We start from the raw sequence: 26820 nt of genomic DNA, 5'->3' as shown, positions 1-26820 counted from the left end.
AAGTGTAAAACTCCATGCTCTTGTCTTCTTTTGAAGCTCCTTCACTACAACTTTCAGCCAGTTTACAACAAAATAGATGGACTTGGTGAAAAAAGGGGAAAGCTAGCTGATATTTTTCACAACATTAAGTAAATCTACACCATTTCAAAATGGAGATGATCTTTCTTTCCTCCCACTAAAAAGATTCTCTGCAACCATGCCAACCGGTGGGTACATCACATAAACAATGTCGAAAGCTATCCGCGCCGGTAGATTTGCAGTTACTTATTTGTATACCTTGTAAAAACTTTCAAGTGATGAACGAGAAAAATAAAAATCAAAAAACGACCAAAATTTTACCCATTCGAAAGGCTAATGAACAATGCATGAGAATGTTTATGCCTAGAACTATTTTTTGTTACCTGTCGGCGGAAGACGAAATTGGACCCAAGTACTGCGTGAAAGGGAAAGGAAGTTGATACAAAGTTTGAAACAGGTGCATGCCCTGATTAGCAACGGGACTAAAGAGGTGCTTTGGAGGTACTAAATCGAGCGAATTCGGGTACAAGATCTGCAAGAAAGGAGTATAACACGAAGGCTGAAACCAACCTCAAAGTTTGGACAAAGACAATCTTAGCGGTCATCAGAAATATTATCAAGCTAGGCGGGAAATGGCAGCTATTGACAAGGCCTCGTTGGAGCCAAGGTACACGGGTTTGCCCCGGAGGTACGAGGAGACGAAACCTGCCTTGACGCAAGGATTCACCCATCACAGCATTCTAGGTACGACAAATCCGGCGTTTAATATGTTCTGTTGTGCTCTTCGCAAAGGAGTCGAAATGAACAGTCTCCCTCCCAAGGGGACTATCACTATCATACTCAGTGTTTGGCGCAGAATGTTTACTTCGCATGAACGTCTCACTCATGTAGATTACATAATTTTGGTAATTCCTACCCAATGCAGGGCACTTATACAGTACTGTATAAATATATTTACCTAAAGGAATAACCATAAAGTGCGACATTTTGAAGCTTTGAGGCGCAAGTGCCCATTACTGTAAGACAACTGTCTTCGATTTCTTCAATGGAATGCTATATGCTTACACAACTGGAGCTTATAACCTACTTGACTATGCGTTGAAGTGTAGCCAAGGAGGCATGTGAACCACCTGAGTATAGTCCATCGATACTGAAGAAACCCTATGTTTTCAAGGGAAGTGGGAAACTTGAAAAAAAAACCTTTAATCAAAGTTGCGGACAGTTCAAGAAACTCAAATCTAATAACTTACATGTACTTAGATAAAAAACTGAGTTAGAACTTTGGATCTATAAACAATATTTGTCTTTATTTCAGATATTGGTCACCAACTGCATTCAAAAGTACAACTGACAGCTGAGCAGCAGAGAGACCTTGCAGTACAGGCAGCAGAAGCTCAAGTGTGGGAGGAGGCAGAGAAAGTCAAAGAGCAGGCCGTGGAGGCAGCACTGCAGCATGCACAGGCTGAGAAGGAGCGCGAGATTAAAAACATCAGGAAACAGTACGAGAAAGAACTCAAGGTGGGTAGTCATGACTTATAAGTGTCAAATGTTAACAATGTTTTGATTACACTTATGAATCCCAAGTAAACAGAAAATTGTTTGGAAACTGAAGAAACCCTCAGGTACTCCATGGGTACTCCATTTGTACTTCAAAAGTATTTCCTTTCTACAATTCAATTTCCATACAATGTAACATACAGAAGTATGACACATAGCTATCATTGCGGACTGTATTTCAGGAGGAAGGACTGAAGGTAGAAGGGGAGATGAACAAAAGGATGCTGCAGCAGCTGAAGAAAGAACGACAGGAGGCGGAGGAAAAGTTACACAACAGTCTGAGGAAGGCCCAGGAGGAGTTTGCAGTACAGAAGGTCGCAGCAGTCAAGGCTGCTCAAGAGGAGGAACGTGGAGCGGCAGCTGCACAGGCAGACAGAGTCGCTCAGTAAGTGTGTGAAGAGTTATGCCATCTACTGACAGTGTATTAACCAGTACAGAAATCATATGTTTGACAAAAAACTTGTCATTGGCATGAAAAAAAATGTAGATGTATATTGGCAAAACATGTCACATTATTTCATTAGCCTGCAAGACTGAAAAGCCCCTGTTGGACACCAGCCCAGAACAGCAAGGGATCTGATTCTGCCCAAGTCTGCCCAATGAGTAACAGGGTTTAACTCTTATCAACCTTCTGCTGAGGCCTTTTGGCACCACATTGGTACTGTTTGAGTATAGCCATAGGGTTAGGTAGCAGGGAGGTTTATAAAACACATATCACTTCTTTTCATCTGTACTTTATGCCTCTTCTCTAAAAATGTGCATGGCTGTCTTTTGTAGGATATCCTGGCAATAGCATTACACAGTGTTTGACACAGATGGTGTCACAGCTGATAACATTCAGTAGCTTATACCCGTAATAAAGACATCTATTCAAGATTAAACCAATAAATTGTTACTGTTTCAGAATGAAAGCAGAAGAGGCTGTTGAGACAGCAAAGGCAGCAGATGAAGACAAAAAGAAGGCTTTGTCCAACCAACACGACCAGTTCCAGAAGGACCTGGCCGCTGCCATCGCGAAAACGCGGGAGGAGGAGGAGAAGAAACATGCTCGCCACCTCGCCAGCTTACAGGCCGAACACGACCACGAGCTGGCACAGATGCGGAAAGTACTTATGTCGCGGGATGCGGAGCTCAGGCAGACCACAAAACAGCTGGACGACGTGACATCTCTGAAGACCAAGCTGGAGGGAGACCTCCTGGAGATGCGACAAGAGTTCACCAGGTTTGCAGAGAGATGTTCCGGCTTCCAGGAGGGGCAAGCGGACTTCTTACTGGCGGGGATAAATCAAAGATACTGAGAATGCCTCTCTGTAGAAATTAAGTGTATCCTGTACTGGATGCCATGTCATTCCGTCCAATGGTTTATTTGCCTTCAAACCAACAATGTGAAAAGGACTGAGGGATTAAACTAATCAAGGAACAAGAGGATTGCTATGTTAAAGTTTCTTGGAAAGTGTGACTGAAAATGCTACAATCGTTGGTCAGCTATGTTTTTATCTTAGTTGACTCCGTGGCACCTTTTTAAAATCTTGGACTCTGCTCCACTGTTCAAATTCCTATTTGCCAAAGAGATTACATGTGCAAACTGCTGGGTGTGTTTATCAGCCACTGCTAACCTACAGAACAACTTTACTGACCCCTGACTGCCTACAAGTCACAAGTAGCCAGTCATGCAGTTGATGACCACTCCCAAACTCTCTAGATCGTTGTAATTACAATATTTAACTGATTATGATGTACAGCACAGAATAAAGATATTTTTTATGATCATGATTTACTTGGCAGACTCACTTTGAATTAGCCTGGGTGCCATCCTAATGCTCCCATACAAAGAAGAAAAATGAATGAGTTGAAGATTGAATCAAGGTAATAAAATGGCACAAAATATGGAAAAAGCATCAAATACAACCAGTCATACCAAAATTTATGAATGAAGTATGCAAAGAGAGCAAACATCCTCATATAAAAAGGAGGTTACATAGACATCTATATAAGCTACTTACATATAACTAGCTTGATGAATTTCTAGCCATTGTATTTTTGGGTTGAAATATTCAGTGTTGCTGAAAACATGTTGTGTTCACTCCAGTATCCATGTGCTCTGCAGGACCATGGCCATACTACTAGTATAAAGACTTGTCGATATGATAAAAGCTCCCTCTAGCAATGGTATAAGTAGTCTTTTACTCCAAACCATTGCATCTTAATATAAGGATGGGGCAAATAAATTCATATCTTTCACACTGTTGAAATTGGAACTTTTCTATAATTCTATCACAACTTTCTGTTAACATTTGAAATTCAAACCGCAAAACTTAACCAGTTGAGAGAACAAAGTTACTCCCTTCAGGCCCCATTGCTTCCACAGTTGGTGAGGTTGTGAATTATGTAAGATGGTTACTTTTGATCCCAGAGGGTCCAGATAGTTTTGAAATAACACATGTACTGAAGCAAAATTACCTAACGCATTTTTCACAGATTGTGCTAAAAATAGTAAAAAGCTCATCGTTTTAGGTGTGGGTGGGTCATATCTAAGTAGCCTGGGTGCCATTCTAGATGATATTCAAGTACCATAGATGATATATGTTAGGGCTCCTACCAACAGTTTAGTTAGGAGCCTCAGCTGCATAAACTAACTAGGATGTCAGATTTTGCTGGTGAGAAAAAAATCAATCTTTTACTGCTGAAGTAACAGGCAAACAGCGGCTGTAACAGACAAACAAACAGTACTGTTGGATGACTGTGATCCTGCAGGTCATTTGAGTTCATATTTCACATGGCCTTTGAACTACTTAGGTTGAGATTGACCATTGTGGTGCTTTACAGCAGGTTATAAAGCTTATCACCGATCAGGCGACTCTGGCAGGTACCACAGATCACCTGTGGCGTGACTCAGCAATGGCAGCAAGCCAACAACTTCGCTTGTCTGGCCAGCAACAGAGGAAGGTGTTCACCTCTAGGTCAACCAATGGTATTACATAATACAGCCTGCATAATATATACTGTATCTAAATGATTGCATTGGCAGGTTAGCGCTGACATCTAGGTCAATGATTTGACAAGTGTTGAAAATCTTTAAAAATTTGAATAACCTGCACTATGTATCAATGGCAGCAAATCTGTTCACTTGTCTGGCCAGCAACAGAGGGTGACGTTAAAGTAACCTCTAGGTCAACCAATGGTAATACATAACTACAGTATCTAAATGATTGCATTGGCAGGTAAGTGCCGACCTTTAGGTCAATGACATGCCAGTGTTGAAAATCTTTTAAAATTCAAATAGCCTGCACTATGTACCATAGTGACAAATCACAATCAATTATAATGATCACAGTATGGTGATTTGACACTTTCTGTCAGGAAAGAATTTCATGAATTATCATTTTGAACTTTGCAAGTTCAATATGTCTTAAATTGGACTTTAGAACCACACACACCAGTTGAGAGAAGCCAAATTGTGCATTACTACCATAGTTGTTAGGAAACAGTAAAAAAATGCTGCTTTGAGATGAATGCACCACTTGAGAGAAAAAGTGATGCAAAAAGCCACACACAAAAATAAGCTGAAGCTAGAATCTATACATCTGGTTAGAGACTTTGGATCTCTAAGTAAGTAATACTGTGTCCCTGGCTACTAGTATCTTTCTCTTATGTTTGTGATGCAATCACCATGGCAACTAAGATTGGTTTTATCAAGGTTTACTTCAGTTCTAAGTGCATTTTCAATTAATTTCTATCAACTTCAACAATGCTGCCTAGGACATACTATTAACAACTTTTTCAACACAACAGAACAAACTTTTAATTGTTACCTCAGTATTGAAGAGTCAATTATGATGTTTCCCATGATTTGAATGTTAGGTACTTGTCACCTCTGCTTGCCAGTGTACTGCATGTAAGTAAAGTAAAACTAAGTAAAAACAAAGCTTGATCCAAAACTCACCACTTTACGCAGGAGTCCATCCAGGCTCATGTTCAACACATTCTGCTCCCCCAGACTTGACTCCGTCTGACTGAGATGCCAGAAGTCGAGATCACTTCTCGGACTGCTGAGACCTGTGCTTTCATCACTATGCACAGTCACAGGAGATGAAAGCCCATTCACGGCACACTGGGCTGCCTGGGGCTCTTTTTCACCTGGCCAGTGATCGTTAGATATTCCACTGAAAAAGTGGTCATTGGTGACATATTCACTCCCGTCCCATGTTGGTATTCTCTCCTGGTTGTTCTCCAAAGTTGTTTTCGGTAGGTTTTCACCCTGGCTTCTCCCTAACCATTCCTTTTCTATGGTCGTCCCACTGTCAGAGTCACTTGTGTCTGACTCTGTGCTGCATTCCTTCACTTCTTTATGGTGTATGTTACAGCTTTGTGGGTTGTTGACTAAGGGCTGTCCTGTCCCACGCAACAGATTTTTGAGATGGTGGTACTGCTGCTGGTTGTCTGGTGTTGATGAGGTAACATTGTCTGACGCGACCAAGATGTCTTTAATGCTGACATGTTCCTCCGGCGTGCTGGCACGGACATTTTTGTGTCCACCTTTGACTAAGCTTGTTAGAGTTTTCAGCCGTGTTCCATTCTGCACCTGTAATGTGCCAGTCTGCGAGGATGACAGGCCATATTGGTTCCTGGAATAAACTGTGGAGTCTTTGTCATCCACAGGTAGCCATGTCCCATTGTGTTGGTCAGGAAAATGAGGGCAGTTCCCACTGCCCTGCAGACTGGAACAGTTGCACCCCATGGCATCAAGTCCTGTCCTGCAAACTTGCACTGCACTCAGTGGGTCTCAGATAGGCTTTCTTGCTCTACAATAACCTGATCATTGCTGCCGTTGTATCATACATGGCTTCTCCTATAACAACTCTCATTGTTCAAATGGAGCAACACAAGAGAGATCTTAACCTGTTCAGTGGCCCATTGTCCTGGCAAGAAACCTATTGTCCTGTCCTTCCCTGGCTGGTCAGTCTTCACCAATCTGTGCCGTGCTGTTTCCAACATATGCAAAATACACCTCAGGGCACAGCTCCTCCCACTTTCCACAAATAATGCGAGTACAAAGTCTAAAGATCACTCCTGTTGACACTGTGATCAGTGCCACTAAGGGTCTGCCCCAGGGTACACAAGTTGGACACTGTCTCTCACATACGTCATATGACCTAATGGATGTTGGCCTAAAGGATGTTGGACTTTTGACCGTCAGCACAGTGGCATGCCTGATTGGGCATGTAAGAAGGACTAACTCATGTGGAGTATGACCAATGAGTTTAACCTCCTTAGTATGACCTACTAGTCTAGTTAACCTGTCCTTTTTGCTGGAATGGTTGTGGGAGAGGCTTACATATTTACTTTGGTGGGAGTGACAGAAATAAGTAATCATGAGCTATCAGTAATGTTGGTAGCTGGCACTGTTGCCACAGTAGCAGTGTGCCCTGACCAGAGATAGGGATTATCCATTAATACATTCATTGTCTGAATGCAAAGATTTGCAAATTTTATCAATTAAATGATGAACTATAATACATCAAGGAGGTTTTACCTCCTTGAATACATGTATGGCTTGAGGACATTTGAGCTGTCCTTTGTTTTGTCTTAGAAGTCCTTTATTCAATGTATGTCAAAAATCAACTTTGTATCAACTATATGGGGAATTAGGGTACAAAACTATTAAGTTGCAATGCTTAAGTTGTGTAAGCAAAACATGAAAAAAAAAAGAGGAATGAAAAATTTATTCACTGCATGCAACATGAAAAGTTAGTTGAAACTTGTAATTGTTATGCAGATTTTCTGTAATCTTACATTCTGGACCCTGACAACAAACTTATTCCAGGGGTTTTCCTAAAAAAATAAAACAAAAGGGAGCACACACAAGCGAGGCAGCGAGTTCTATGTATTTATGGAAGAATCAATCGCTGAGTGAAGGCTGTATGCTGGGGATTAAGCTAAAATTCGACAAGGGGGTGCCCGGCTGAAACAAGAGGGCGCAGCACCCCTCTTTCCCCATTAAGATGAACCCCTATATTCTGGGTAGGGTCCAGTAATGTGATAGACAATTGTAAGCATGTGCTCTATTGTTGCAGGGGCAAGGTAGATATTGAGTTCACCCATTCCATTGGTACATGCATCAATGGGGTGTTGCTGTATCCTTGACATATTTACTAAACAATACCTGTGCTGGTTACCTGGCAGTACATGTAGATACAGTCCACTGGGACTGACCTCTCCATCATGTAATAGCTCCATAACAACTTTCAACGCATCTCTGACCAGCTCAACAAAGTGCCCCGCCCAAGTCCAGAGCACTGCGTCTGAGGCTTTGTTCCCAGGATACAAGAACTAAGATTCTTAACTTAGAACTCTTAGATTGAAGGATGACCCAAATAAAACTAGAATGTGTGTTCTGCTTGACATTATACGAACTAAGTAATCAAATTCAATTACTAATGACATAACAAACCACAATTCACAGCTGTAAGCATTACCATCTTGTTTATTTTGGTCAATTTGGGTACTGTGAATTTGGACAAATGGAAATGACATCATCACTTTGATTGTAGAGGAAAGCTAGCAAACATGGGTTAGGGCATTGTACAAAATGAAACATAAAACACTGTTCAAAAGTAAGGTTTGGACATTCTCCTGTACTTATACACACTGTAATAGTGCCATTAAAAATAATTGTATGACTGTTAAAACGAACTAACTAAGAAACAAAAAATGGCCCGTCATTCCTGCTGAAGCTGCACCTTGGCCACCTTCCTGGACTCTTTGCTGCCTGTTTTGGGACACTGCATGTCACACCAGCTTACAGGCACCATCTGTGCCCCTGTAACAGACAGCATGTGACTTATTCGTAGTGTTCCAGGTCTTCATGCATTACGTCAACTCTACTGCGTATCACCATATAGGGAACTCAAAGACCACAAAAAAGGCAGATCTAAATTTGAGTTTCAAGCAAAGGATTCCTGATTGGTTTGTATTTTGGCTTGAAGTTTTAAAAGCAACTCAGAGGCATGAACATGGACAGATAGCAGCAATTTTTTTTGTTGCTTCTCACAAATTTTAACTCCCAATTTTACTATCTATTCAGTTGTAAAACTCGATAGCCACCAAAATAGATTATAAATGCCTGCACATACCTAACAAGATTGGCAACATAAAAAGATGTTGCCATGGCGACGGTGGTCTCTGTTATCGTTTTCGTTTTTAACCCACATGCAAATAAGGACCTCGCATAAATCATATCAGTCGCTCACCTTCTCTACCAAAATAACACAAGTTGTCCAATGTATGAAAATCTTGTTTTCACAAAAAAAATATCGTACCATTTCCTAATAAATTATGTAAATGAGGCCCTCTATGCAAGATTTGTGTCCAATAGTGGCCATTTACTTAACTTCCAAATGGTGCAAAAATGAAATCCCCATCATTTACCACTATGGATTTATAGTATTTTGTCATTAATTATGCAAATTAAGTATCAGTATGCATAATTGATATCTATCGATATTCATCTTTTTCTCAGTTACATATGTCATGTGTTTGAGAGTCCTATAATAGAATGCAGCTGATTTATTAACTGTCCTCATTGATTATGCAAATCAGATATTGATTTGCATAATTTACATATGATTATGTAAATCACCACTTAAGCTATCTGCACACCAAAAATTATGATGATCCGTCATCCCCTTCTTACATTATTCTCTTTCAAAGTTTGAGTCAAAATCAGCTCCTGCACTTCCAAAAAAAGCCGTCAGGGGGTCCAAATCTACAGGACATATTTTTGTAACAAAGAGCTATCCACCACTCAAAAATCATGACTATAGCATGTTCAGAAGACGAGATTTGAAAAGTGAAAGTTCCCCTGCAGTACCATAGAAAGTTGCTAGGGGGCCCAAAATCCAATCATTACAAGGTCTTCCACAGACCTATCCACCTACAAAATATGAAGACAATACATCCAGGCATTCTTGAGTTATCGTCCCATGGACTTTCACATTCCTGTACAATTCCTAGAATTCTTGCAATCTGCACACAATATAGTAAAAATTTGGCTCGCCCCTGAGGCGTCGCCAAAAAGTGTGGTCACATTGATCATCAGTTATAATTTTTCATTTATTAAAACTATTTCTCAATATCAATCCATATATACATTGCAAAATGTAATTTTGTTACTGAAATTATAGTACTAGATCAGAAAAAGGGTGCATTGCATAAAATGAGCCATACAAAGCTGAAACTTGAATAATCCTCTTATTCTTTATGCTATGAAAACCCTTATCTTTACCCAAGACTATTTGCAAAACATTTTTTTTTCGCCCTGTCGCTCTGATTTTTTTCTGAAAAAATCAGAGAAGCAACAAATTAAATTGGTGTGGCCTAATGAAGATACACAGTTCCAAGCCTGTGAAGACGAGTGGATGACTCACCAGCCTCACTGAGAGCCAGCACCACACCCAGCTCATTCTCAGCTGTAGACAGGAGGTAACAGTTAGCATCTCCCAGCGACAGCTGACCTTCCACATCAAGGAAACCTGTCAGTAAACTGACCTGGACTTTCCCCCAAATCACCCCACAGTTCTTAAATACTTATGAAATTTGAATCTGGATTTTGAAGTTGAATTTGGAATCTGAATTTTGAATACAAACTGCAACATTTGAATAGTAGATTGTCTAAGCACTCACTCACTCACTCACTCATGACCCATGACCTCCGTCTAAGCACTGATTATGAAATAAAGTGGTCTTCTGAAGAGAACGAGAAATAAGTTCTCAAAGTAAAACAATAGGAAACAATGTAATGCCAATTTGCCTGTAAAAATATGCACTTTTAGATCATGCATTCAGCTATTAACAACGGTGATAGGAAATAACACTTGTCATGGAAGGATACAACTCTTGCAAGCACTATGTCTCCTGGTCTGAAGCATTTGTACATTTCCACCTGGAAATAAAAACATATGAAAAATATCCAATGAAAACATCTTTTACAATGGCTAGCATATAGTAGCCTGGGTGCCATCCTATTTAGGACTGGGGCTCCTAGGCCTATACTCACTCCTTTAGAATAGTTTGAGGGCACAAGTATGGGAGTCCCGGTATAAATAGGATGGCCCTGGGCTACGCATATTTGTGCACAGTCATGAGATGGTGGGCTCTTACAAAAACAAATACATGTATGATTTCTATTATAAAATACTGAATGTGATGTTTTTAACTTAAAAAAAGGAATACATTCTAAAGCATATGGGCCCACTGCATTTTTTGGTCTGATGATGAAAGAAATTTCATTGGCTTCTTTTCAAACAAGTCATTTTTTCCAAGAACAAAATGTGCAAATGCATTAGTACAAAATGTAGTAGGATGACTTGAGGCACATTTTGAGCAGTCTTATGACTAAAACGTGGATTTACAGTGACTCTAACACATCAAGACATCTTGTAATAAAGTAATATAGACATCACATGACCCTTACCCTGTCTTTTTCTGTAGCTCGAACATCTTCTTTCCTGTAGGTAAACATCACAAACTGATCACAAACATCCAAGGAAATCAAACAAGTGTTTCAGCAATGATATGCAATGGAAAGTGCAATGAGTATTTTAAATCTATCTTTCAAGGGGTAATGCCCAGTCTCAATGGTTCAATTAGTTGGAAGTACTGTATATAAGGTGCAGTGTTAATGTCTTGTCACATCTATCTATCTCACCTGATGAGTCCCCTGAACGGCTCTCTTAAGGTTGTCCTCTCCACACAGGTGATGGCACACTTACACATCCTCCCACTTACACTGGTCACCTGCACAGAGAACACAAGGCTTACCAGCTACACCACTAAGACTGGACATGTTTTCAGCGAGAGAGAAAAAACAAAACTATTCCCTTCTTATTAACTCTCTACTTTTCTTACACAGTGGGAACATTAAATGAAAAGTTACGAATCTTGTACATACATTGCATTTCTTTTATATGCGATAGCATAGGACACATTTTCAAAGTTTTTATTTTACCTTTTTGTCGTGCATACTGCCATGATACCAAACCTTTCCAACGTGTTTGTTACACATAACACCACCTGTCTTCTTAAGAGTGAACTGCAATTTCACACACCTTTGCAGTGACGATAGAGTCTTTTCTGGGGACTGCATCTTCTTTTTGCATTATAACTTCTATAATTGGCAGCTGGAAGTGTAGGAAGAGTCATAAGATTAAACATCACACAACATGTTTATATATCTAATGATATAATATAGCTTATAGCTTGCCTGGGTACCATCAATGTCCCATTTCAGACCTGCTTCATCTCCAAGCAGATGTAAGAATCATTCTCAGTGTTTTATGTCTACTTTTGCAACTGTGAACATTTAGTACTATTCTTTTAGTTTACAATGAATGTTCACCTCCCCTTCAGCTAAACAACCATTAGGCCACAGCAAGTATTTTTTATGGATGACATCAGCGCGCTCATTAATTTTCGCCTGATTTCGAAATAAAAAACAAGAAATTTCATTGCCCTCCGACGGTGGTCAACATGCTAAAAATTGGCAAATATGTCGTAGGTGTTTCATTGCATATGAATACCCAGTGTAGTTCCTGCCCATGATGGTATAATACCAAGATGTTTTCTGCATTTGTTCTAGCAAGGACATTATATGAATAATTGGGGGGGGGGGGGGGGGATCTAGTTAATTGAGCTGTATACACAAGGTGTTTCATCGCATATGAATTCCCAGTGTAGTTGCTTCAAATGATGGTACAACAAGCTCTTTTCTGCATTTGTTGTAGTTAGTCTATTGAGATGTATACACATCTACAATGACATGTTTACATTAAATCAAGGAAGTTTTATATTATATATGAAACCTCATTGGTTGAATACGGGAATAAAAGACCTGTTGGTCATGATATCATATTTCCTCGCTTCAATTCTTGTTTAACAAGACATATGATCTCAAAATTTGAAAATATAGGAATCTTGTTTTTTTTGGCCCGCCTTGTTTTTTTTTTGCCCTATCTCATTAATTTTGGAGTCTGCGGAGGATGTCATCCATAAAATTAACTTGCTGTGGCCTTACTGAGAAATTATGAGCCAGATCCTCACATCTGCTTGGACATTACTCTTGCTCTGCGCATATGCTCTAATAAAGGAGGCAATGAGCAAAATGATATACAAATGTAACGTTATATTTATTTTCTTTCAATGGTGATCAAAATAAAGGGTGGCAGTTTCCGGACTGCCCCTCTCCCTGAAAACGTGCGTGGAGTCACAACGTCTTACCTCTTTTCCATCTTGCTTTCTCTTGTGCATGTAGCCAGCTAGACAGGAGTAAATGTAACCATGATGCACGTATGTCCCTGGCCCCGCCTCACAGTCAGCCGTACTAAAGAGACGTTCTCCTAAAGAGTAGAAAAGCAAGTAAGGAACTTATTTTGCCCCCCCCCCCCCCCCCCCCCTCCATCCACTACTGTTACAACCGTAAAATGCATTAAAAAGGAGCGTCGGTCCAGTTAAAACGTTCTCTATAGTACAAACACCCTTAGTCACGTGTAATAACACAAGCAATGTTGCGTAGTAGTGACATACTAACTTAATAAAATACGATTTTGCTTGCAAGCTTTCTTACCTGGCACGCACACCCTGGTGGCCGCCATGTTTGTTGACAAGATGGTAACAGCGACTCCTGGCAGATACGTTATATTACTACAGATATTTTTACAGGTCAAAAGCGCTTCAAAGCACACATCATAGACCACCATATAGCTTTGTGTCCATAAGCAAACTTATCCTCCACACAAATCCCCGTGCTTAGACTATTCTGTGGAAAGTGTGTACAAGAAAATATGAATTGTAAAAAATTCAACCAGATATCAATCATCAACTAGAAATGATGTTTGTCAAGTATTTGGGCAAGTTTGACATTTTAGTGTAATTCATGTAACGGGAAAAAAATATTGTACGTTGTCATTGAGTACTAACCGTTATTTATAAAATCTTATGTCTGTTAATTATATTTTATTGGAATTCTGCAGCTCGTCAGTACTGAAGCGCCACCTAGAAATCTATGATAGTACTGCAACGTTTTCTGTCAGAGAAGCCCAGCCATCCAAAAATATTTCACCCAACATCTGCTCTGAGATTACCCTACCTCTGTGGTAGTCTCCGTCAGAATCCTTTGGGGGCTGACAGATCGAGTAATGAAAAATTGGCAATGTTGACCAAATAGAGATTGAATGATTTGCTCCTCTGGGGATGCAACCTTGTCCTCTGGCCAGCTAACTCCTGTAGCAAATTATTCACCCTATTTGGCAAATTTCTACCATTTTTCCCAGCTGCCAAAGGCAAAGAACCCTGGCCCATCTCTACATGTGTAAAAAAAAATCCACAAACTTCTCAATGAAGGTTTTATTTTACTGTAAAATCTAACAAACTACCAATAACCCTGAAGAAACTATACAACATACAAAATAAAGTAAAGAAAGACATTCATTTCCTATGTTTTAAAACTCTTGCTGCAAACAGTAATGCAATAAGTACTCACATTGTGGCATTGGCCCATGTAAAAACAATCTTAAAGGAAGTCGTATACACAAGTATAATAGGTTAATGACATTGTTAAAACTATTGTGGTAAAATATGCCTTCCTTGACTTAAGAGCCCTATGTTCAGTTGTAAAAAAAAAAGTCAAGGCACAGCCAAGACTTTAAACCCCATCCCCTATAGAATAACATGTCTAACTTGGACTGCATCATGATGTAACTGTCAGTATGCAAATAGGCTACACTCTTCCATTTCCAACATTGAGGAGGGTGGCACCTAGCAGCTTTAATTTCTATTCAAAATCATCATCTTGACAATCTAATTTTACTCAATATAGAAAAGAACATGATCAATGAAACTCGCATACATATCATAATTGACAAATATATAATACTGATTTAAAAATTGTAACTAAACAACGACCAATGAAATTGCAACTTGACAAAAAAACGTTTTACCTGTACGTATATAACTGATTGACTATACAATACAAGTACACAAAATACAACAGTACACAAATATAAAAAGGTTAAGTGGCTATCCTCAGATTGAGGACAAAGCATGATACATATGTATACAAAACTAGCAATCAATCTCCCTATGTCAGGTAATATCTTTCTACATGTTCATTTTTCAAAAATAAATCTTTGACAATCTATGTTGAACATACTGCTGTGTGAGTTTCTTGATATGATGTCAAACTTCTTCTATAGTGTGCTATTTGACCACACAACAGTCATTCATTTGTGGTCTTGAGTCTGAGAGTTTCTAATATGCATCACTGAATACAGACAGAGGAAGAGTGCCAGATTAGCTACCGTTTCTGGTCCTTCTTCTCCACTGGAAGGGTAACTGGTATGATATAATCTGGTTTATGTTGTGAGTACGCAGAAGCTGGATGTCCAACCACAAAGAAGTGGTTCCCGTTCATGAACATTCGCCACATGGCTTTGTGGTTGCCTCGCGCATCCAGGTCCCAGACTTTCAGGCACTTGGCTAGAGCCAGCCAGTTCTGGAAGTCTGACTCGTGTGCCATCTGTATGTATAAGACATAGCTCTGGCCCTCGGTAGCATCGGGGATCAGATTATCTCTACAGGGGGACATGTTGTGGTCAAGTACTTCTGCAGTGCTGATCAACTTGTTTACGTCTTCTTCATATGGTTCACTTTTCATCCTGTCTATGTTCTTTAACTCTACATTTGGCACCGTGTTAATGAGATGCTTCTTAAAGTAAAGTTCCTGAAAATAAGAGTTCATGTTCAAGCCCGAGCTGCCAAAGTGATATGTCCGCGAGATGTCCGGAATGATGCACTCACGTCCTTTCCGGTTCTCCGGGAGGCGCATCCACATGTCCCAATCCCAAAGTTTTTCTGGTGTTGGCCATTTTGGTTCAAGTTCGTCCTTGTAGAGAGAGCGTTTGAGGATCCAGCCTAATCCCGGCATGGTTTCCACTCTGTACAGCAGGGCAGGGTCACCACAGGAGTGTTCGTAGCCCTGATCGTTCCACGCAGATACACAGTACACTGTTGGGTCCTCCTCCAGGAGAGGTAACGTCTGGCTGAAGTAGCTGAAAAAGTCTACAGAAACATCCAAGTCCTCTTCCACTACTATAACATAGTCAGCCTTAGGGTACAAGTTAAAGGATGCTGTTAAGCTTGCCTTGTAATGCTGTGATATGCGTGCATTCTTCACCCCTATGGGTGTATGCTGGATCCCTCGCACACCGAACAGCTTCACAACTTCCATCGGCTCCTCAAAGAAGCCATCAACAAAGACGGTCACCATGTTTGGATTAGCACCATGTGCTGAGAGAAGAGACCGCAGCATGCGGTACAGATAACTTGGCCTATTGCTGGCTATCACAGACACAGGGACGTCTGCGATTCTGTTGTTGGGCAGAGGCTCCGGGTTCATCTCTATAGGAGCTGGGTCGCTGCAGCTACACAAGCTCCCGTAGCCTTCAATCTTGCTGCAGAATGTACGGCGCCGTCGATTCACGTCCGTGTCGGGCCACGGACAGTCGCTATCCTCCATGGCAGCCAAGGGAATGGAGGTCTCCATGTAGACAGGCTCCGCCCACGTGGACAGGTCAGGTGACTTATTGTGCTGCTCCGCAAACACCTTCCCAGTCTTGACCACGACAAACCCCCACATGTCGCGCCAGCCCAGGATGTCGGCATGTTGGCTTCCCAGGGTTTTCAGAAGACTTCTGGCTGTAGTCTGTGTCAAAACACATTCAGACAACAAAGAGCACAATGAAAATTTGGGTCCAGCCTGACCTAATTTTCAGGAACTGTTTTACATTGAAAATCATTGACAGCTATGTATCACAGCTGTATATCACCAAAGTATCTGCCAAATGCCTTGGACATTTTTGTTCAGCAAAACGAACACAAAGTACAAAAAGGATGAGAAGTAAAGGCATTAAGCGATGGAGAAAGATGTTACCTTCATCTGAAATGTTCCCTCGTCCTTTATAGTGAAGATGAGGATCCTCCCGTCTGACACCATGTTCAGGAACAGGACCATGGCCTCGTCCTCGTGAGCGGAGTACGTGTCGAACACTCGCTGCGCCATGACGCTGCCCGTGGCCTGGTGGAGGACCAGGATGTGGATCCCGCGACCCTTCTCGCTGTCTTCATCCTCAAGAACTGAAAATACAAGCCAGACGATTAAAGCAGATCAAATCTCTTAAGCAAGAAACAAATAGCTATGAAGATGCTATAACATCAACAAGAAAAAAACCCTTTGGCTTAATCCAGTTAATGCTATTTTGTTCAAAAAAAAGGCACAAGGAAAAATACAGTACCTTGAATACAAAGACGTCTGTAAAATGTAATTACATGTAAATTTGCTTGTACTGGATTTACTAAAATTTGCAAGATTACTTTCACCCCACATGCAACTTTTAAGTGGAACAGCCCAAGGTTATGTAAGGATAAATTTGACCCACCAGTGGTACCGTCCACTGCTACGGACACCTTGTTCTGGCTGGACAGCACAGCGATGTCGATCTTCCTGCGACTGTCCTGACCAGGAGCATGATGGTTGTCCGACCCTCCCTCCTCATCTCTGATAAGGAAACGTAAAAAAATATCAGAACACCGCATACATTCCCCATACTGATTTTAATGTTTGTTAATTCTTCACTATACTGTGCAATTTGTTACGGGCCTAATGCCGATAGTAGTACTATCACATGTGCTCCTACAGGACCACAAGACGTACCCAAAGGCGGTGTCTTGTGTTGACTTCTGCCGCAGCCGTTTGGTGGTGTCCAGGATGAAGAGGATGTTGATGATGACTGTGGCCAGCAGGATGACCACTAAGATGGCCTGCAGGACACGGGTGGACACTCGAGGGCCTGACCTGTGAAGGGTGATGGAAATACATGTACATGCAATCTCAACTTCAGGTACATTTGTATCTGGAACATAGTCTGGCATTCAACATAGAATACACTTACCGTTATCTCTATGTTTGCATTTGTTATACATGTAGTTTGGTTATATTGCAGAAGACCCAAATATTGTAATAATAACAAAATCAGACCCCGGACGACCCTCTCTCCGTATACTGCAGTCCTTTGTGTCAGACTTCACGTTTTGTCGCCTTTAATTTAACCTACAAGCTTGCACTAGTCGACTGGGGCATTTTAACCATGTCAATGTTTACTTACTTTATAAATAACTCATGAACGACTAGCTATGGGAAGTGAACATTATAAGCTGTCGCGTTGATAAAGAATACAGTTAATTCATAATTTGACAACTGGCTGGCAGATTGTCCATCTACAGAGAATTTGTTCGCGTCCATCAAAAATTATCCAGGCATGCTTATCATGATCACGGATCAGTCTCACCTCGCCGACGGGCCCAGTCGGAAACCCTTCGGCCTTTGTCTCGGGATGAACGGCGCTGCTCTCGGGTTAGGCTTCCACTGGTCCATCACTGCTCAAGGATACACCAGAACCCTCGGGGGAAGGATCGTCCTTCAGACGTCAGTCTCAGAAGTAGGGAGGGGGTGAAGAAAGATCACGATCACGCTGAGCGTTGTTTGAACTTCAGTCTAACCGGCGCCGCGCCGTTCAGTTCACATTTGACAGAAAAAGAAATAATGTTCAGAGATCTCTTTCATGCGGCCTGCAAACATCCGCCCATCCCAAAGTTATCAGCTATTTCACGGCAACAATGACGGCTCCATCGTGGAGAGAAAAGAGCTATATTTTCGGGGTAATATTGACAACTGCACATTCCTCCGTTCAACAAACCGGAAGTGACCCTGTTGAGAATGGACTAGACCACTATGACAAAAAGGGAGCACACTGTGCTAATCATAAAGACGATCGAAAGATGGATAAGAAGGCATGTATTAGTGCAAATGTTGATTTTTATGATCAAATACTAATATTTGACCATAAATCATAAACAGTTTTTGATGTTTTGTACGTAGTTTGAATTACAAAATAATTTGAGCGATTGAAAACGCCCCTTTATTTCCAGTAGATAGAGACCATGTATAGAGTAAGCCTAGCACGCTATTTGCAACATATAAAATCCAGAAATCAAAACGTTGTTGAATTGATTTTAGTTCATTCAGAACCAATTGAAGTATTTGAAAACAAATAAGGTTAAGACAATACTATCACAAATGGAGATTTTCTTTATCTTCTATCTATTCCTGACTTATAACACGTTAGTAAGTTCTATCCCCGAACAACTTCATATGTTTACCCTAGTGTGGCAAAATGGCGGATCGTCTTGATTTGGGAAAGGTGAGTTTTGGTGACGTTTTCCTCGATTTTCTGCAAAATGCATCTGACAATGAAGATCTAGATTTTGCAGTGATATTGATAGAAGAATAGGGAAGGTAGAAATGTTACTGTCAATGATGGATGGTACGGCAAACTTGCACACTGTCCTTGCAACTGTGGCACTTTGTGTTTTTTGATGTGTTATTCTATGAACACAGGAGATCCTTGCCTGAAATTATGTAACATTTCCATATTTGTGTTGTTGTGCAGATCCACCGGGCTGGAGGTTATGGTTCCGAGTTCGATGAGTATGACAGTGAACAGGGCCACGATGCGGAGGCAGAGAAGAAAAGGTAATGTTAGCTGCATTTTCTCAGATCTAACTTTAATAGAAGAGTTCATTCAGCCTGGTACTGGTAAAGAATTTAAAGAAATCTGGTTTCCAGCTTGAGCCAGGACGTAAAATGTAGCTTCGAGACATTTTTGTCTTCTACAAAACTAACTTATAGAAAAAGATGATGATTTTAAGAGATGTTTGTTATTTGTTCTGTCATCAGGTCTATCAAAAATGATGAGCTGTACAGGAAATCTCAGCCCAGCACGTCACGAGAGGTGCCGTCAAAGAGAACAGTCGCCGCCATGTACGACAAGGAAGAGACCCAGAACAGGATGTACCACTTCAAAGCTATGGATGCTGTATCCTTGTACTTCCTCTTTCTTTTTATCACTTCATAGAGTGATGAGAGAGAAGGCATGAGGCTACAGTTGTATGATATCCCCAATTTGGTCAAGCAAGCTGGGTTACCCCTACTCATATCAATAAGTGTGTTGGGCTCTTTAACCTGCAGAGGTTTGGCCCCTGGGGTTATCCCAAACCTGAGACAGAAGGTTTCACGTTCCCTCTGAAGGGCTATCTGTTTGTGATCTGCTCACTGATGCAACCTCTAATACTTATTCAAACTAATTACTGCCTGTACCATATCTTATATCTTATGCAGATTCCTTAACTTGATTTGAATTTAGTATGCAAGACACAAGGAGCTGGTCAACAACTACATGATATACTATGGGGGGAAGAAGGAGGACTTCAAACGGTCAACGTAAGTGGCTGATGATATTGATATATCTTTGTACTTTATACTAATGTAGGACCTTCAATATGATGTTGATATTCATATGAATTTTAGCTTTATTGGAATGTAGTAGTTGTAACATCAAATGTAATAGGACTGTTGTGTGTTCACCTAAACTCTCCATCCTGGTATCTGTCCAGTACAAATGACAAGACAGACTTGGACATTATCCGAGAGAACCACCGCTTCCTGTGGAATGAAGAAGACGAGGACATGGACTTGTGGTAAGCTGCCTCCACACCTGTCTCTGAGTACTGTTGTCTACACTGTAAAATCAAGATACTGATAGGTATATTGTTTTGAGATTTATTCTTTGTTGATGTTATTTTAAAATAATGGTGCAAAATTTATAAATTACACAGGTATGTACCCTCCTGGCCTGGTGAAATTTCACTACCTCTCAAAGTCTGTTCCAATTTCTCTAATTTCTGTTTTGTTCATCTCATGTCTTAACATACAAATTACAATGTAGATAACAAATTACCATGGGGAAAGACATCTATGTAATGATTTATGATATATTGGATGGAAAAAAAGCATGCTGGAATTGACCTCCTTGGCTTCCAATTTGTTATTTGATTATTGCTGTCATGTACCTGATTACTGACATTTTTCATTGTCTTCAGGGAAAAAAGAATGGCAAAAAAGTACTATGACAAGCTCTACAAGGAATACTGCATTGCTGACCTAAGTAGGTACAAGGAGAATAAGGTGATTATGGTGCATTTCAGTGCCTTATTGGGAAGTTATTGTTTTGATGAATCCTTCGATGAATCCTTCTGAGTCCACACTTGTGCATTTGATGTAAAGATGCCTGTGCCAAGAGACTTTTCAACCAGAGTACTATGATTTTATTTTCCAGGTTGCACTTAGATGGAGAATAGAAAAAGAAGTAATCGAAGGGAAAGGTAGGAATATTTTCTCATGATTTAGAATCAAGGCAATGGTTGCTGATGATAATGTTATAAGGCATTTTATTACTTGGAAACTTTTCCAAATTGGAAACCGTGTGACATCTAACCTTTCATATATGATTGACAACAAGAGGGGATGATACTATCTACATGTGATTTTATGCTGCAAAGGATATGAATGTGTAGTCTATTCTGATGCACCCCTATATTCAATAATGGTCCAACTCTAATCATTGTACATTTCTCTATCATCACAATGATATCAGGCCAGTTTTCCTGTGGAAGCAAAAAGTGTTTGGAGACAGAAGGTCTGAAGAGCTGGGAAGTCAACTTTGGTTATATGGAGAACGGGCAGAAGAAAAATGCACTCATCAAACTCAGTAAGTCAACAACACTGGGAGGACATTAATGACTGTCATTATTGGTGTTATATTTCAATGATGATAAGTACGTTGTCTTATAAGCTTGCACAAAGTTTTCCAGTTTATTTTTGTCCAATCTTACCTTAGGAGAGGTGCAGACAAACAGTTTGCAAATGAACAAACCTTAGACCAAAAAATATTAATGACCTTGATAAAAAGTTGAAGACTAATAGTTTGTGGTATATTTTATATGCAGCTAGAAATAAGATGATACATGTTTATTGTCCCCTTTCAGTTCATGATTGCGCTGTTTGCTCCAAAAATAGGCAAGCTATTACTCAGGTACAACATTACTAACTCTTGTTGAAATTTAATGTAACGATAACAAAACTCTCTTCTTTTTTGCAGGGCTGTGTCCAGACTGTTCTTATAAACTCAACTACCACCACAAGTTAGTACAACAGTTGTTTCCTTGTAAGTCCATTCTCTCTGTCAATACTTTGGTTGTACCTTTACCCCTGCTTTCTCTAACACATGATCTGTCAATTTGGGAATCCTAGGAGAAAAGAGGCGAAGTCTCGCAAGAAGAGATCAGACGATAATGTTTCAAAGAGAAGAAAATACGATCAGGAGGATTCAGACGGAAGAAAGGAGGACAAAGACAAGACGGACAGACCTGAAAGTAAGAGATATTTTACAACAACTAGTATGATAAAATTCAATCAATGACTTAACAGAAGTGAAATATATTTCAGTAAAAAATATGACTGAGAAGAATTGTGAAAAGGTTGAAACTTTGTATCATTTGTTGTTTTGTATTTCAGCTGAGAAAGCCTCCAGTGCCACTCTCTCAGACAGTCAGTCAGCTGGGGAGGTCTGGAAAGGTCCTGTTCAAGTTGTTGAAGAAAAATCCAGGTCAGTCGTCTTCTACAGATTTACTGAAATGCATTTTTTAATATGTTTGGAATTCATGCACCAGCATCAGTCAGGTTGTACTTGTAGCTCAATATGTTATAGTACGTTGTAGCAAAAATGTGAGTCTTCACTTTTGAACTTAACAGTATTTCCTTGTATCTTTATATCTACATTCTGGTGTCCCACCATCTTCTTGGTTGTGAAATAATGGATTTTCTTTCTTATTCTAGGGAGGAAGAATTCGATGACTACTTTGAAGACATGTTCCTATGATGAGAACAGATTTGGAACTGTGGGTTTGGATTATGTAGTTTGTTTTAAAACTACTCCTGCCATACATCAATAAACTTAATGATACACTCTTATGGTCTTCATCTATATTGTTTTATGATAGGATGATTGGATACTTGGATAAGTCCGGAGTGTCATTAATCAATAACTTGCTAAACAAAGTACAGAAAGTACAACAGATTCTTGATACATCTGGATAAAGTTGCACTTTAATACTTGTGTTAGACTTCCACATGTGACAGTCATTGTATATGAACTAAATCTGATATTTTCTATATAGTTAAAAATATTGCCAAAGTCCCTTACCAGATAGTCTTGTACATCTGCTAAAGAAGGAAATTTTGCTAGAATAAAAATTATGCTTACCTACAACACATATTTTTACCTACCATATATCACATAATGTTATATTCCACAACTTTAGGTACATGTACCTTCCCTGTCTAGATGAGGTCCTCTGAGGTCATATGAAAATAACTTAGGAACAGTTGAAGAAGATCACAACTAACAGATATCAAGTATCAAGATTTTATGGTAATTCTTCAAGAGGGAAGACAAAACACTGAATGTAGGTCCACAAATCATTTACCTACCTTAACTAGTTTTAAGTGCTTATGACTGCACTGTTGTCAAGTCTAAAACTATGCTGTCATACACAATTGTTCTAACAAAGTGTCAAGACAATGGGAGAGGTTTATGGAAAAGAAATTTACCACAGAAAACTTTCTCTCCTGTTACAGATGTGAAGTATGTTGATATTTCCCTGTGGCTAGACATGTAATGTTACATACATTGTTAATGTTTGACATTCTTGGAGTCATCAACTATGGGAGTTCAGGAAAAGGCATCCATGGCTTCAATGCAACCATACTTTAATTACTGGGCATGATAAATATGTGTGATTATTTTAGGGTCACATTCATAGCAGATTCCTTCAGAATTGTACAGTATTATCCATTGTCCACAAAAAAACTTCAAGTTAGTACAATATACTAAATACTAACATAAACTTCAAGCCTCAAGGTTCCTTTAAGTTAGGGGCTCCAATTGCATTGGCTATGCTTTCATATTTGTAGTAATCTCCCACAATAAACAAACAAAGAAAGACAGGAAGCTACTACAGTTATACCACTGCCTTCACCTCATTTTCCAATACAATAACCCCCCGATATTATATGACTGTTCATACCTCTGGTTACGTGTGAGTCTTTTTTTCTACTGTATGACTCAAATCCCATCAATGATGCCAGGAGAGCAAATGAGTTATGAATGTCTGATAGGCCAGTCAGAAATACCTGATCAGAGACTAACTTTGCAAAACTAGTCCCCAGGAATGTTACTGTAACATGGGAGAAGGTAAACAGTAACTTGTGTTATGTCAACCCTCTGGGCGATTTTAGTGATGACCACCAAACTTGCAGGCCTCCCCTGTTGACACAGTGATGCCAAGAGTTCAAAGTTTGAATTATTTAGGTGGTACAGTAAATATATAACGTTATGTAGGTATCAGCAGTATAGTCAAGTTGGAGTTTACATCAATTTTGGGAGATGAGAGACATTTGTACTGTGATAATGATAATTTTGTTGGTAACTGTTATACACTGGATCACAAATGCTATTGTTACTAGTAACAAGCAATTCAAAGGTGCTATCTTGGACCATTGGTCCTTTACCCACCTTACTGTAGCACATGTTTAATACAAGACAAAGTGGTTAATTGTACAGCAGTCACAGAATAGCACAGACTCTACTATTGTGAATATGTTCTCTGGGCACCTCCTCTAGATCTGTACAGTGAAGACTGATCCTGCTGATCTTCTTACACAGCTGCTGTGGCTGGGACACCTTCCTCTGCCGATGTGCAAGAATTTCCTCATGGCCCTGTCGAGACTTCCGAGTCGCTTCCTGGACTATTTGTTGTCCCTTAGAATCTGCTGGAGTGTATCTTTTCCAGCTTATCTCCTTTCTTCTTTCCTCACAAAATCTTTGGATGTCCGTATCCTGCGTCACTTTTGGATTGTTAGGTAAGGTAAGGTGTTCTAAAGGTGTTTTTTTGGAGGTAAATTCCGCAGTCTTGTCCAGACTGTCTGTAGTAGAGCATTCCCTGCTTGATACAGCTAGTTTTCCAATTTTCCCAGTCAATTTGATGTGTGAAGTTTGTATTGCGACTGAGTGACAAGTGTCAGATGTACTTGTTTCTGAGTGGTCGTCTTCTGTGCTGGATGTAGACGCAAGACGCTTCCCCCCGGGCGTGGTATCAGTCTGTTCTGCGCAAAACAAAACAAAGATGTAGATGACTTACACTTGTGGCAAGTTTTTCCCAATTCCTTTGGTTAACTCCTACAGCTCGGTCTGAACACAAGTACAAATGGTAAAGTATGAGTGATATTGGTCCGTTGTTGTGGGTACTTGACATGTTATTACTTCTAGATTTGCCAAACATTGTAACAGTAGTGAGTGGTATCAGAAGGTTCTTAATGGGGTTTTCAATCAGAACTATCACTTTGCTACATGCACATCCCATGTCACTAGAGACATCACATCTCAACTTAAACCTGTATTTACATTGTTTCAAAGATCAGGAGGAGGTCATTTGCTGCACAAGTACTCTTTTGTGAATACCACACAAACAACTGCTTGATCAATCCCCCAGTGTTGTGACTTTAGAGAGAGAAGTCACAGATTCACCTGATAGGGCGATGGTTGCCTTCTGCTGAGCCAGGGCCTGCCAGTGGTCCCTGTTGGACCTGCAGCCCTCATACAGGGGATGGAGACTGGGCCACTTCTCTGCCATCACCTGGGCGGGAGGGGGTAAAACTGGGATGTGTTTGCGCTTTGGTTTTTGATTTGAATGTCGGACGTTTCGGCAACTAGACAGTTCTAGCCTTAGCTCCTAGCCAATATGGACAATTTGGCACCATGCCTAGGACTGTTTCCAGACGTTTTGCCGTCAAGAGGACACCTAGCTCTAGGCCTAACCCTGATTTTAACCTTAACCCAACCATAACCAGATTCTTTCTGGACTTGGTGCCGAATCATCCTGATCGGCTGGGGACCGAACTGTCCAGGTGCCAAAATGTTCTTTCAATGGGTGTCCTGGTGAACAGATACTGTCTATAGGACAACCTGGTGTCATGCACCAAGGACAAATCTGTATGCTTCATGTCTAAAGATGTTACCTACCCAGGACCATCAGGGAATACCAATCCTGATGCAGCTTTTTTTAAGAGGGAATTGGCAGTGTGCTGAAAAGGATAGCCTTACACTCACCACTCTCATAAAATCATTGGAAAGAACCCAACGGCCTGACCTAATAAAGTTTGGAAAAAAAATCATACTCTCTCCAATATCCTTCTTTGTGTAATGATGACAGTATATGGTATCTATAACACTTCGAGTGACAATATAGAGTTTTATTCCATTCATCAAGAGACATGACCCTACCTTATACAGAGGCATACATATGCTGTCAATGAATCCCACTTGCATCTTTGGTAGTTCATCCTTCTTTTCCCTGTCCATGATGTCCTATCAGTATAGCCAAAGAAACAGAACACTTTTGTCGTTGTGGTAATATAAATAATAAGCTATTGCAAGGAGGTTAACCTCCTTAGCTATTGTAAATTAAAACAGAACCTTGAATAACTGGTTCGTCACAACTTGAATAGAATTCTTAGAAAAAGTGTTGAATAAGTTTTTCTCACAATAGGCTTCTGATGAAGTTTGGTCCTCTCGATGTCTCCCTGTTGAAAAAACTCGCTGTACACCAGCTCTGCCACCTGCAGAAATGTGTTCATTCGTTAAGTGAAACGTGATGAAACACGGGCAATATGACATATACATAAATGTATACATGTATAAGCCTAGATATAATCTCCCAGCCCAGTCATATTAGGCCTGTTGATTCAGATCAACTAGTAGATAGTGCATTAAGCTAACTTTACATGTTTCAACAAAAACTCAGATATTGGATGACTGCAGCAAAATCAGCTGAATTTAACTGATAGTATTATGTTGTGCTGTACAATAAAAAACGGTTCTGATGGTATGCATTGAATGTCCGGAATAATGTATCTATCATATTACATATCCGCTGAGTATACAGTAGTAAGAGGGAGGCATTCACAGGACCTTCTTCTGCACCTCCCACGGCTTACAGATGGCAGACACATCACATGCAGTCATCATCATGGCTCTGAAGGACAAATTATATGAAACTCATTTATATGCACTTATTCGTTTGTATGTATGTATGTATGTAGTAGACCTTACGAAAGTCGATGTGCTTTTGTTGTCTCAATAAAAATCTTCGTATGAAAGCAAATACTGCAGGTATGATATT

At 40.1% G+C, this 26820-nt stretch overlaps 6 protein-coding genes across 11 annotated transcripts in view; 2 read left to right on the top strand and 4 right to left on the bottom strand.

Annotated features, from left to right (window-relative positions):
• The window catches only part of LOC136431020 (peroxisome proliferator-activated receptor gamma coactivator 1-alpha-like), a 31528-nt gene extending 24503 nt beyond the window's left edge, over positions 1-7025 (bottom strand). For 2 of the 3 annotated variants that reach the window (XM_066422207.1, XM_066422206.1), the window contains exon 1: positions 5519-7025. In XM_066422207.1, the coding sequence (XP_066278304.1) occupies positions 5519-6313 (795 nt within the window). In that variant the 5' untranslated portion in view covers positions 6314-7025. The remainder of the gene's footprint in view (positions 1-5518) is intronic. The other variant, XM_066422205.1, reaches the window with a different exon arrangement.
• Positions 254-3348, top strand: LOC136431023 (uncharacterized protein C6orf163 homolog). The gene is made up of 4 exons (XM_066422210.1): positions 254-762; positions 1334-1536; positions 1758-1960; positions 2480-3348. The coding sequence occupies exons 1-4, from the start codon at positions 651-653 to the stop codon at positions 2871-2873; spliced, it is 912 nt and encodes a 303-aa protein (XP_066278307.1). The 5' UTR covers positions 254-650; the 3' UTR covers positions 2874-3348.
• Positions 7026-8041: 1016 nt separating the features above from the next.
• Positions 8042-13318, bottom strand: LOC136431024 (exosome complex component CSL4-like). Its single transcript, XM_066422211.1, has 8 exons — positions 13196-13318; positions 12850-12968; positions 11682-11753; positions 11282-11370; positions 11048-11081; positions 10466-10516; positions 10002-10083; positions 8042-8395 (listed from the first exon to the last, which is right to left on the bottom strand). Exons 1-8 carry the CDS (start codon positions 13221-13223, stop codon positions 8295-8297), a joined length of 576 nt encoding a protein of 191 aa, XP_066278308.1. The 5' UTR covers positions 13224-13318; the 3' UTR covers positions 8042-8294.
• A 641-nt stretch (positions 13319-13959) lies between these two features.
• LOC136431022 (protein O-linked-mannose beta-1,2-N-acetylglucosaminyltransferase 1-like) lies at positions 13960-18400 on the bottom strand. Its single transcript, XM_066422209.1, has 5 exons — positions 17973-18400; positions 17339-17479; positions 17064-17182; positions 16559-16761; positions 13960-16330 (listed from the first exon to the last, which is right to left on the bottom strand). Exons 1-5 carry the CDS (start codon positions 18056-18058, stop codon positions 14924-14926), a joined length of 1956 nt encoding a protein of 651 aa, XP_066278306.1. The 5' UTR covers positions 18059-18400; the 3' UTR covers positions 13960-14923.
• A 352-nt stretch (positions 18401-18752) lies between these two features.
• Positions 18753-22552, top strand: LOC136431019 (protein FRA10AC1 homolog). Its single transcript, XM_066422204.1, has 12 exons — positions 18753-18884; positions 19134-19216; positions 19421-19559; positions 19887-19963; positions 20137-20220; positions 20623-20707; positions 20859-20904; positions 21177-21290; positions 21681-21723; positions 21833-21954; positions 22097-22187; positions 22418-22552. The coding sequence occupies exons 1-12, from the start codon at positions 18858-18860 to the stop codon at positions 22458-22460; spliced, it is 954 nt and encodes a 317-aa protein (XP_066278301.1). The 5' UTR covers positions 18753-18857; the 3' UTR covers positions 22461-22552.
• A 106-nt stretch (positions 22553-22658) lies between these two features.
• Positions 22659-26820, bottom strand: part of LOC136431018 (cGMP-specific 3',5'-cyclic phosphodiesterase-like) — a 28615-nt gene continuing 24453 nt past the window's right edge. For 3 of the 4 annotated variants that reach the window (XM_066422201.1, XM_066422200.1, XM_066422202.1), the window contains 5 exons: positions 26610-26673; positions 26183-26257; positions 25923-26006; positions 25167-25275; positions 22659-24745 (listed from right to left, as the gene is read on the bottom strand). In XM_066422201.1, the coding sequence (XP_066278298.1) occupies positions 24207-24745; positions 25167-25275; positions 25923-26006; positions 26183-26257; positions 26610-26673 (871 nt within the window). In that variant the 3' untranslated portion in view covers positions 22659-24206. The remainder of the gene's footprint in view (positions 24746-25166; positions 25276-25922; positions 26007-26182; positions 26258-26609; positions 26674-26820) is intronic. The other variant, XM_066422203.1, reaches the window with a different exon arrangement.

This window comes from Branchiostoma lanceolatum, chromosome 3 (genome assembly GCF_035083965.1).
Source record: "Branchiostoma lanceolatum isolate klBraLanc5 chromosome 3, klBraLanc5.hap2, whole genome shotgun sequence".
NCBI classification, from domain to species: domain Eukaryota; kingdom Metazoa; phylum Chordata; class Leptocardii; order Amphioxiformes; family Branchiostomatidae; genus Branchiostoma; species Branchiostoma lanceolatum.
This window is presented reverse-complemented; position numbering and strand designations above follow the sequence as displayed.